The 11,957-nt window shown below is 64.6% G+C and overlaps 1 protein-coding gene across 2 annotated transcripts in view; it reads left to right on the top strand.

Annotated features, from left to right (window-relative positions):
• The first annotated feature begins 361 nt into the window (after positions 1 to 361).
• Positions 362 to 11,957, top strand: part of PCDH1 (protocadherin 1) — a 46,059-nt gene continuing 34,463 nt past the window's right edge. For both annotated transcript variants that reach the window (XM_032196788.1, XM_032196789.1), the window contains exons 1-3: positions 362 to 490; positions 5,154 to 5,968; positions 7,326 to 9,518. In XM_032196788.1, the coding sequence (XP_032052679.1) occupies positions 445 to 490; positions 5,154 to 5,968; positions 7,326 to 9,518 (3,054 nt within the window). In that variant the 5' untranslated portion in view covers positions 362 to 444. The remainder of the gene's footprint in view (positions 491 to 5,153; positions 5,969 to 7,325; positions 9,519 to 11,957) is intronic.

The following is an 11,957-nucleotide window of genomic DNA, read 5'->3' as shown; positions in this document are numbered from 1 at the left end:
GGCGGCAGGAGGCGGAGGCAGCGGGGACGGAGAGCGGGGAGGGGGGGACGGGCGGGCAAGGGGGGGGGGAAAGGGGCCGTGCCTGCGCTGCGCTTCCCTTGCACATCCTCACACACACCGAGGGACGGAGGCGGGCACGGACGGAGCTGCCCACCGGGGGCTGCCGCCAGCCCTGCCGCCGCCGCTCCGCCGGAGGAGCCGCAGCCCCGGCCCGGGAGAGAGGAGGAGGAGAAGGAGGAGGAGGAGGGGGGGGGCGGTTCCCACGGGGAAAAAACATATAGAAATATAGATATATATTTTTCTCCAACCCCCCTTCCTTTTTTTTTTTCTTTTTTCCCCCCCCCCCCCCCCCCTTTTTAAAAATTTGATTTTTCATCCGTGGATAACGAACCGGAGGAGCCGGGGGGGTGGGGGGAGCCCGGTCCCGGCGGGGAGGAGGAGGCGATGCAGACGCCGCTGGATCAGCGCTCCGGGGACCGGCCGCATCCAAGTAAGAGCTGCGGCAGGGCCGGGAGCCCCCACGCGCAACCGTGGGGCTGCCCCGGGGCCGTGGGAAAGGGAGGGACACGGGGGGGGCACCGAGGGGGAGCGGGGCTGGGCGCTTCTCGCCCCGCTCCCGGTATTGCCGGGGCTGGCTGGGGCGGGCGCTGCCACTTGTTGTGCCACACGGAGCCGTGCCCCCGCGTGGGTGCGTGGTTGGGCGGTGGGGGCGCAGCGTGGGGGTGTTTTTTTCCCCGTCTGGGTGCGTGTTTGTGTGCCGGGGGGTCGGGGCTCGTGTGTGTCCCCCTCCCACGTCGGGGGTGGCTGTGGGTGTGGGCAGCGGGGGTGAGAGCGCTGCGTGGGAGAAGTTGCGGGTGGGCAGCGGGGCCGTGTCCGTGCGGCCAGGGGGGGGTCGCGGGGAGGGGGGCTGGCAGGTGTGCTCGGTGGCCGAGGCACCCGCGGCGTGTCCCCGTCCGTGTGCGTGTCGCCGGGGCGCGCGGAGGAGCGTGTCCGTGGGGCGGGTGCGTGTGAGCGCGCGTGGCAGCGGGCTGCGTGTGCGTGCGCCGTGGGAAAGCCGCGATCGCTGCGTGGGCGCCGGGGCTGAGCGTGAGAGCGGGGCCGGCGGAGCGGCTCCCGTGGGCTCCCCGCGGGTGTCCGCGCAACGGGCGCGCGGGTGCGCAGCGATGCGGGTGCGCGCGGAGCCGGCCCCCGGTCCTAGCGGAGAGCCGCTGCCTCCGGCTCCTGCGGAGGAGGCTGCTCCGGGCCCGCCACGGCACCGCCCGCCCCCGGAGCGGCTGGGATGGTGCTGGGGGGGCGCAGGAGCCCGCAGCATCCCGGAGAGGCTCGGGGGGGGACCGGGAGGGAGGACGGAGGCTGCCCCCCGGGAGGCTCTGACAGGTCTCTGCCTCACCGCCCGGCCGAGTTGCAGCGGCGGGGAGCAGGAGGAAGGAGGGCCCTGGGCTTCGCCCTCTTCTCCTTCTCTGTGTGGTTTCCGAGAGATGGTTTTGGGGTGAAGCTGTTGGAAGCGAGTGGTGCTGGGGGCTCGGCTTGGGGGGCCTGGGCCCAGCCCGCATCAATGCTGAGCAGCCGCAGTGGCTGGAGCCGAAGGAAGCAGCGCGTTGTTGGGCATGGGACATGCCGCAAAAAGCCAAGGGTTCGGCCCATCCGTGCCTCGGCTGTAAGAGTGAACATCGGTGCCTGTTTTGGGGGAAATATTGTCCTTAATCTCATCCCCGTGCTGCTGGCTGGGATGTTGCTCCAGCTCGGAGCACCGCAGCGGGGCTTGGGGAGGCCGGGGGGCTCGGTGCGTGCGTGCCCAGCGCAGCGTCTGGGTGGATTTGTGAGCAGGGCTCGGAGCCGCGCCGCCAGCCTTCGGCAGCAGGGAGAGGGTGGACTTTGGTGCCCGTTCCCTTTTGGTGCTGCCGGCTGTGGAACGGGGCCAAGAGGCTGTGGGAATCGCAGGCAGCGAAGGCTTGTTTGAGCAGTTGCTTGAATTCGCAGTGCTTTGTAACCTCTCCTTCATTAGGGCTTGGTATTTAGGGGGGAATGACTGAATTCTGTCAGATTTTGCATGCCACTGTCCTCTGAGAGCTTCCCAGTCATGCATTAAGCAGCGTGACTAACGCCTCTCTCATGTGGTTCAGGCTTTCTCGCACTCTCCCCGTAGGGAGAATTGTGTGTGCGGAGGAATAGTTGTTTTGGGAGGGGTTTTTATTTTTAAGTGCTCTGTATTCTGCCAGCAGGTCGGAAAAAGGTGGCTGGCACCAGAGAAGAAAGTGTGGGATGGTCCTTAGATCCCATGGGAAAATAGCCCGCTGCTGTGCACTGGCCCTTGGGAAGCCTCCGTCTCCTGCACAGACGTGCTTTTCCCCGACGGTGGAGCTTCCACCTCCTCCTCACACCCTGCTCCAGGCTCTCTACGTCGGCGCTGTGTCATCCCCACCCCAAGCACCAAGCACCCAGCAGGATTTGTTTCCCCTCGCGGATCTGGGCGCCCAGCTCCCCCCTGCCTCTGGTTGTGGAGACGGTTGCTCCCTGCCTCCAGCCTCTCCGTTTTGGAGGCTCCCTCCACCTGCAGGAACTTGGGGTTCAGGCTGTGGCCCCTTTCCCGGAGCAGGTCGCGTGGCTGCCGGGCACTTTCGGTGACTCCCTCCCTGCCCCAGGCTCCTGGCACGGCCCCGCTGCCGGGTCCCTGGTGCTGGTGAGTCAGGGCCGTGTGACGGCAGAGCCGTGGCCCCACGCGGGGACTTTCACCTTTAGCTGAGATCCTCGCACCCAGGCTTAGTCAGGAGGCTACGTCACCGGAGCGGCCTCGTGCAAACAGTGCTGTGCCGGGTGCCTCTCCCAGCCCGGGCACCTTTTGGGTCCCTGTTCTCTTGCTCCCTTCTCCTCACTGCTCCTGCATGGCCAAAGTGATGGGGTAGCGGTGCTCAGCGTGGGTCCGGACCCACACCCACGGGTGCAGATCCCCCACTCGGGGTGACATCACACCAGCGCACAGCCCGCGGTGACGGGGGCACGCGCACGCCGCTCCCCCCGTGCAGGCACACGCGGTGCTCCCTGCACGCACACGTGCGCGTGGTGCAGCAACGCGAGCCCCGATCCGCTGCGCACACTCAGCCGGTGTGGGCATGGATGTGCTCCTCAGGGCATGTGCACACCCTGCTCGTGCACACAAGTGATTTTTTCCTGCTCTGTGTGGGTGCGTGAATGGATGCATCACGCTCTGTGCACACGCGTGTACATGTGCACTCGCTCCAGGGCTTGCTTGAATCGATCCAAAGCTGCGTCGTGCTCCTGCTCGGCTCCCTACCTCCATCCCTGGCCCCGTGCAGGGTGGGGACGGCTGCTTTCCCTCCTCCCTTCCACCTGGGACATGCCTCCAGGCGGCTGTGCGTGCCCTCAGCAGGGTGGGAATGTCTGTTCCCTTGCAGGAAGGATGTTTGTAGGATGAGGGAGCAGAGCGGAGCTGGGCTTTGGGGCCATAGCTCCGTCTCCAGAAGCAGAGCTGCCTTCCCTCCTGCCGAGGGAAGAGCTCCCCACTTCCATCCCAGCAGACGCCTGTCCGTGGGCGAGCGCAGGGGCAGAGGGGCTGTGAGCTGCTGGCTGGCAGGAGGCAGGCACAGGGCAGACGGTGCCGGATGCTCCACTTGTTGAGGGTCTGCCCGACGCTGGGGCGAGCAGGAGCTCGGCGCTGAGCTTGGCAGCAGCCGTGTGGCACCGCACAGGGGTGATGCCAGAGGAGCACCCACCCATCCCGCAGGCTGGGTGCAGCGTGTGGAGAGGAGCAGTGGGAGTGGCGAGAGCGGGTCGCAGCCGTGGGGCCGTGGCAGATGTTGCAGATTCTGATTTTGGAGCACGCAGTGAGGCTGGTGTGCCTGATCCCAGCCAGGGAAGCAGGGGGCAGGGAAGCTGGTGGCCACGCACAGCACCGAAGCGTGTGGCTCGGCACAGAAGGGGGCAGTCCCCGTGGGGCTGGCGCTGCCCCTGCAGCTTTGGCACACTGGGAGGAGGTTTCCAGTGGCCGGGCGCCTGCAGTGCAGCGTGCAGTGTGCGTCTGCAATGCAGGGGGGCAGCGCTTCGGGTGCTGTCTCTGCAGTGGGCAGTGTGGGCACTGGCACCCGAGGGCACCCCACTGTGCGTGGGCAGCATCCCAGCCTGGAGCGGGCAGCAAGGGGAAGGAGCAGTGCGCCTGCAGCGAGTGCAGGGGATGTTTTGGGGCTGGCGCAGGGTGCGGGGTTGCCTAGTGACCGCGCAGCAGCGGGGAGATGCTGTGCCGACCGGCGCGGCGTGCAGGGGCTGTGCGGTGCCGCCGCGCCGTGGGGAGGCTCAAGGGCTGTGTGCGGGGTGGGCAGCGGGGCTACAACACTCAGGCCCCGTGCTGGGCACTGCCCTGGCTCCTGTGGGGCTGTGGGCAGGGGGCAGCGCCCCACATGCAGTGCGGGGTGGGTGATGTGCGGGGCTCCTGCATCCCTGCAGCGCCGGATGGGTGGTGCCTTCGCAGTGTGAAGCTGGCAGTGCTTCGCCAGGGAGGGCCGTGCCGCTCTGTCTCTGCTGTGGCAGTGCCCCGTGTCCCTGCAGTGCTGGGCTTGTGGTGTTTCTGCAGGGCAAGCAGTGCCCCGTGTCCCTGCAGTGCCCCACAGGTGTCATCCCTGCATCCCAGGCACAGCCCCTGTCCCTTTGCTGCCTTCCCTACGCAGTGCTGGCAGGGCGCACAGTGCCCTGTGCCCCCAGGGTCCGTGGAAGGCAGTGTCCCCACAGCTTGTGGCACTCGGTGCCCCCGTGTCTCCGTGGTGAGAGGCTGTGTCCCAGCCCAGCCAGCTCCCGTCGGGTCGCTGGCAGCAGGCTGCGTGCAGCCCGCCCCGTCAGCGTGCCTGGCTGGCTGTAATTACAGCTTGCATGCTGACGAAGACGGTGGACTGTGGCAGGAGTGGCTTCCTGTCCCTTGCAGGAAGGGCCAGGGTTGCAATGATGGGGTTGCTCACTCGGGCAGGGCGGTGCAGGAACTTGGTACATGGGGACCGGTCTTCCCAGGCGCTCGTTTGTGGGGGCTGGGGCCGGGCGCCCCTTCCCCTTGGGGGCACAGCTTTGGGACCGCGTCCAGCCCCGCTGGCTGCACTCGAAGCTGCTGGGGCTCGCGTCGCTTAACCCGCGGTGTCTGTGTCTCCTTGCAGCTCCCCTGCGGCGCAGGATGAGGCCCCTCGCCTCCTGCCTGGGCCTGTGGCTCCTCTGCCAGCTGCCTGCCCTGGTCTGCGGGACGCGGGTGGTCTACAAAGTGCCCGAGGAGCAACCCCCCAACACGCTCATCGGCAGCCTGGCCTCTGACTACGGCTTCCCAGACGCGGGGCACCTCTACAAGCTGGAAGTGGGGGCCCCGTACCTGCGTGTGGATGGCAAGACTGGGGACATCTACACCACAGAGACCTCCATCGACCGGGAGAGCTTGCGTGAGTGCCAGCACCTCCTGCCCGGTGAGCCCTGCTACCTGGAGTTCGAGGTGTCCATCACTGACCTGATGATGAACAACAGCCCGCGCCTGCTGGAGGGGCAGATAGAGGTGCTTGATATCAATGACAACACGCCCAACTTCGCCTCGCCCGTTCTCACCCTGACCATCCCCGAGAACACCAACATCGGCGCTCTCTTCTCCATCCCCCCGGCCATGGACCGCGACTCGGGTCCCAACGGCGTTGCCTCCTACGAGCTGATGGCCGGCCCCGACGCGCAGGAGCTCTTTGGGCTGCAGGTGGCCGAGGACCAGGACGAGAAGCAGCCGCAGCTGATCGTCATGGGGAACCTGGACCGGGAGCAGTGGGACTCCTATGACCTGACCATCAAGGTGCAGGACGGGGGCAGCCCGCCGCGGGCGAGCAGCGCCCTGCTGCGCATCACCATCGTGGACATGAACGACAACGCGCCCAAGTTCGAGAAGGCCCTCTACGAGGCAGAGCTGTCCGAAAACAGCCCCGTGGGGCACTCTGTCCTCCAGGTGAGTTTGCAGGGGCTTTCTTCTCCTCCCCAGCTCTCCTTGCAAGGACAATCTGGGGGCTTCCCTATGGCCACGTGCTGCCTTGGGAGGGAGAGCTCAGAGGGCTGCACGCCTCAGGAGCCCGCAGCATCACCCTGGGATGTCACCTCTGCTGAAATGCGGTGGGACAGGATGCTCGGGAAGCTGCAGCCGGGGTGGGGGCTGCAAGGCCATGACTGAGAAGCAGCAGCAGGGCTGGTGGGTCCGCAGGAGCACATCTGCAGGTTTCGGGTAGGGCTGGGACTCACGGTCCATAGAGGAGCCTGGCTTCATGCCTGGCTGGTCCAAACACTGTCTGCAGACAGGACATTGACCCGTTTGCAAGTCAAATTCCCTGGGTTGCTCCCTGGAAACTCAGGAGACAGGGAGTACTGCCTGCAGATCTGGGGGTGCACGGGGCTCTGCCCCATCATGGGGGGGTTCGGGGGGGGGGTTGGCAATGAGATAGCAGCCGACATCTGTTTATCTGCAGCTGCCATCTTAATAAGCGGAGCGTGGCCAGCTCTCATCTGTTAATTCTGATGTGGATTTTTAAGAATTCATTTTTCACTGTTAAGAGAATGGAAGTTGGAAGCAGATAAGGGAGCTGCGCGGCCGGGAGGAGAATGGGCTGAGCCGCTGCTGCTGCCATTGCTCAGCTTTTATCTTTCGGGGAAAATGACTTCCGCCTTTTTTTGTGAGTGGAGGTAAAAGGTGGAATTTACATTTAACAACTTTCGTTCTCCATCCAAATCTGCTGAGCAAGATAACGGCGGAGCAGCAAATGGTGCAGAGAAGAGGCTGCTCGGAGAGCCGATTAGGGAGGCAAATGTTAGACAAACCTCATCTCCTTTAGAAAGCAAATAATAGGCAGGTTTATGCGAACGCAGAGCTGCTGGCTGGTGGGCTGGTGCACCCCTGCAAGCAGGGAGGGAGCTGCGGTGGCTCTGTGCAGCATTGCCATCCTCATCCCCATCCTTGCTGGGGCCAGGAGGCTGCTCAAGCCCCCCACTGTGGCTGCGGGGTAATGAGAAGGGAGAGTCTGGGGGAGCAGGGGCAGCCAGGGCTGTCCCTCCCCAGTGCTGTCTGGGTCTGGCAGTGCTGCTTCCTGGAGGATTCCCTGCATGCTGGAGCTGGCCGGGAGGGGAGCTCAGCCCGACCGGCACAGCCGGTTTCTCTGGAAGAGCGAGGGACAGCCTCCGTGCCGGGGAGCCACTCCCAGCCGTCCTGCCGGTCCCAGGCTCTTTGCCCCATAGGTCTTGGCCCTAGAAGAGGAAATCCAGGTTTTTCCCCCCAGCCTGGCCTCTCCCGCTCACCATCTTCTCCCTCTGTCCCGCAGGTGAAGGCCAACGACTCGGACCAGGGCGCCAACGCCGAGATCGACTACTCCTTCCACCAGGCCTCAGACATGGTGCGCCGGCTGCTGCGCCTCGACCGCGCCACAGGGCTCATCACCGTCCAAGGACCCATCGACCGCGAGGACGTCAGCATCCTCAAGTTCTCCGTCATGGCCAAGGACAAGGGGGCCAACCCCAAGAGCGCCCGCACCCAGGTGGTGGTCACCATCAAGGACATGAACGACAACGCGCCCTCCATTGAGATTCGGGGCATAGGGCTGGTCACGCACCAGGATGGCATGGCAAATATCTCGGAGGACGTGCCAGTAGAGACAGCAGTAGCTCTGGTGCAGGTGTCCGACCGAGATGAGGGCGAGAACGCTGTGGTGACATGCGTGGTGGCTGGTGACGTCCCATTCCAGCTGCGGCAGGCAAGTGAAACGGGGAGCGACAGCAAGAAGAAATACTTCCTGCAGACCACCACACCGCTGGACTACGAGTCAGTGAAGGACTACACGATTGAGATCGTTGCGGTGGACTCGGGGAACCCGCCCCTCTCCAGCACCAACTCGCTGAAGGTGCAGGTGGTGGACGTGAACGACAACGCGCCCGTCTTCAGCCAGAGTTTCACTGAGGTGGCCTTCCCAGAGAACAACGAGCCCGACGACCTGGTGATGGAGGTGAGTGCCAGCGATGCGGACAGCGGCTCCAACGCCAAGCTGGTTTACTCGCTGGTGACAGACCCCTCGTCCAAGGGCTCCTTCACCATTGACCCCGACTCTGGGGAGATCCGAGTGAAGGCGGTGCTGGACCGCGAGCAGCGGGAGCGCTACGAGTTCTTGGTGGTGGCGGCAGACAAGGGCAGTCCCAGCCTCAAGGGCACAGCGTCTGTGGCCATCAACGTCATGGACAGGAATGACAACGACCCCAAATTCATGCTGAGCGGCTACAACTTCTCAGTGATGGAGAACATGCCACCCCTCAGCCCTGTGGGCATGGTGACGGTGATCGATGCTGACAAAGGAGAAAACGCCCGCATCCAGCTGTCGGTGGAGCAAGACAATGGGGATTTTGTCATCCAGAATGGCACTGGCACCATCCTCTCCAGCATCTCTTTTGACCGGGAGCAGCAGAGCACGTACACTTTCCGGCTCAAGGCGGTGGACGGTGGGGATCCTCCCAGGTCTGCCTACGTGGGGGTGACCATCAACGTCTTGGATGAGAATGACAATGCCCCCTTCATCACTTCACCCTCCAACGCCACCTACAAGCACATCCTGCCCCACACGAGCCCTGGCCAGCAGGTGAGCAAGGTCAAGGCAGAGGACATTGACTCCGGCGTCAATGCGGAGCTGACCTACAGCATCACGGGAGGCAACCCCTTTGAGCTCTTCCAGATCTCCCCGCACAGCGGGGACATTACGCTGGAGAAGGAGATCCTGCGCAAGCACCACGGCCTGCACCGCTTGGTCGTGCGTGTCAACGACAAGGGCAAGCCCTCGCGGCACGGCACGGCACTGGTGCACTTCTACGTCAACGAGACGTTGGCCAACCGCACGCTGCTGGACACGCTGGTGGGGCACAGCCTGGACACGCCGCTCGACATAGACATTGCCGGAGACCCCGAATACGAGCGCAGCAAGCAGCGAAGCAACATCCTCTTTGGAGTCATCGCCGGCATCGTGGCAGTCACCTTGGTCATCGTGCTGGTCGTGCTGGTGCGCTACTGCCGGCAGCGGGAGGCCAAGAGCGGCTACCAGGCAGGCAAGAAGGAGACCAAGGACCTGTATGCACCCAAGCAGGCCAGCAAGAGCGGTAAGAGCAAGAACAAGGTGAAGAAGAGCAAGTCCCCAAAGCCGCCCAAGCCCACGGAGGACGAGGAGGAGACGGGGCTGCAGAAATCGCTCAAGTTCAACCTCATGAATGACTCTGTCAGCGACAGCCCCCGCATCCACCTGCCCCTCAACTACCCGCCGGGCAGCCCGGACCTGGGGCGCCACTACCGCTCCAACTCGCCCCTGCCCTCCATCCAGCTGCAGCCTCAGTCGCCCTCCGCCTCCAAGAAGCACCAGGTGGTGCAGGACCTGCCGGCCACCAACACCTTTGTTGGCACCGGGGACAACAACTCGACGGGCTCCGAGCAGTACTCGGACTACAGCTACCGCACCAACCCCCAGAAATACACCAACAAGCAGGTAGGAGAGCTCATCCTGAGGCCGGCAGCGGCCCCCCCGCTGCACCGGGGAGCCATCTGGACCGAGGTGTGGGAGTGAGCCTGGACTGGCCCCCGGCGCACGTGGCCGGGGGAGGCTGGCGGAGGACGGCCACCACGGGGAGGGGACAGGGAAGGGGACAGAAAAATGTCACAGCCCTCGTCACAGCGCCCGGGGCTGGGACCTGGGTGGCGGTGATATGAAGGGCACTGCATGCCTGTGCCTCTGCATGGGGAGCACCGGGGGAGGGAAGCCCACCCGCCTGGGTCCCTTTTGGGGACCGGCACCCAGCAGGGCGATGCCACCCCGGGGAGCACAGAGTGAGGCGCTTGCAGTAGCCAGCTCCCCGCACAAAGCATCCCGAAAAAGGGAGCTCTGTGGCTGCCCGGGCAGGCGGGGCTGGGCTGGGGAGCAAAGCGCTGCCTTTTTCCCAGGCTCGGGTTCTGCCTTCCCCGGGGCTTGGGCCCTCTGCCATAAGCCGGCGCGGTGAAAATCCGCCTCAGCGCAAGCAGCAGAGCCCAGCTGCTTTTCTCTACGCAGGGCTCCTCTCTGGTGGCATGGGGCCGGCAGGGGAGGGTGGCTGAGGAGCGGGGCACCCGGGTCTCTGCTGCGTGCTGCGGTCGGGTCACTGCTCTCCGTCTGGCCGGGGACTTCTGCGGGGCAGGGAGGAGGAAGGACTTGGCTGCCGAGCGGGAAGGGCTGCTGGCTGGTGTGCTTGGAGGTCGCGGGAGGACCGCAGGGGTCCGGAGCTTGCGGGACCTTCTCTCCTTGGGCTGTCTGGCCAGTTGGCTTGCACCACGTTTCTGCTTTGGCGCCTGTCGGGTCTGTCCTTAGCGAGCTAGGGAGGGAGAGTGGGGACGGGTGCCTCTGGCTTCACCTGTTCCCGGCCCCGTGGGTGAGGACCGTCCGCTCCGCCCCATGCCATGCTGTACCCCAAGTGCCCCCTCAGCGGCAGGCTGGGCTCCTGCCATGGGGCTGAGCTCTGCTGCCCTGTTGGATTTGACTTCAATAAAGTTTTCTATTTTTGACCACTTGTGCCTTATTTTCCGTGCTGCCCCTGAAGCTGCTCTGGCTCACGGCCATTCCCCAGGCAGCTTCACCCCAGCCCTGGCACCCAGAAGAGATGTGAGTGTGGGCCAGCCGCCCCTGCTAACCTTCCCCCCTGTCCCCCAGAGTGGCCCCCACAGAGGTCTCGGTGTGACGCCATCTGTGGGGGCCGTCTGTGTTGGTCCCCTTGCTCCACATCTCCCATCTCCAGCCCTCTATGAGGAGACGCCTTCCCCAGGATGCGGCGCACCACGCACGCACCCCGACGCCCCTTGGCCGTGCTCATCCCCACATCCACTTGAGACCCCCCATCTCCCCAGGCCAGCACGTGGAGGAGCGGAGCCCTGCCTGGGTAGCATGACCCAAATCCTGCCGCAGTGCTGCAATGAGGACGCGGATGCAGATGGAGCCCGGGTGCGTCAGCAGCGCCGGGGGGGCACCGACGCAAGGCGCTCCCCGCCCCGCCATGCAGCGGGCACCCTCGCAGTGGAGGAGCTGTCCTCCCAAGCAGGCCTGCAATGGGGCAAGGTGGCCAAGCTCCCCCAAGACCATAGTTTCCCCCCCTCCCTGGCCAACCCCTCCTCATTCTCAGGGTTTTTGGTTCAAACGGGGGCATGGGGAGGCACCGGCTTCACCTCTTCCCCAGGGGCTCCAACCGGCCCCACCAGCCCGCTGGAGGAGAGGAGGTCTGGTGCTTGGAGAGATTAGATCATCCGGGGAAACCAGTGCTTCTGGCTCTGGTGGTTTCAGCCCGGTGCCAGCCTTGGCTCTCCCAACCTCCTCGTTTGTTTTGCTAACAGCGTAAGGTTTTATCTCGAACCGCTCAGGAAGCGTCTGGGCCTCCTGGGCAGGCACGGCTGGGCCCCGCGGGGCGATGTGGTGGCTGCAGAAGAGGAAAGGAGACAGCAGCACCCACCTCCAGCCCAGCCCCTGCAGGGCTGGGCCGGGCAGGCTGGGGACCTGGCTCGGCGCTGCTATCTGCATCCCTTTGGGAACCGTCTGAAAGCCGTTTCCCTTCCTTCCTTGCCCTCAGCAGCTCTTTGATGAACCTGGAGCGAGAACGCAACCTCTCAGGTGCTCAAGTTCTTCTGCCTATCTCCCAGCCTCCATCCTTTGGGGCATTTTTTTGTACTTTTTAATTTTTTTTCTCCTTTATCCTCTCACGGCTGCACAGAGCTGGGGCTGCCCCGGGTCACTGCAGCCCCCCCACCGCCCCAGAAGCCGGCTGGAGTGATGTTGGCTTGGGCGTGCTGCTGCGAGCTCAGCAGAGACACCTGCACCTGCCTGCAGGCTCGGGAGCACGGCGCAGCTTTAATTACTCTCCGCGGGTGAGGGGGAATAGGAGGAATATTGTAGCTGTAATGGACAGAAATG

This window comes from Aythya fuligula, chromosome 14, assembly GCF_009819795.1.
Source record: "Aythya fuligula isolate bAytFul2 chromosome 14, bAytFul2.pri, whole genome shotgun sequence".
In the NCBI taxonomy this organism is placed as follows: domain Eukaryota; kingdom Metazoa; phylum Chordata; class Aves; order Anseriformes; family Anatidae; genus Aythya; species Aythya fuligula.
This window is presented reverse-complemented; position numbering and strand designations above follow the sequence as displayed.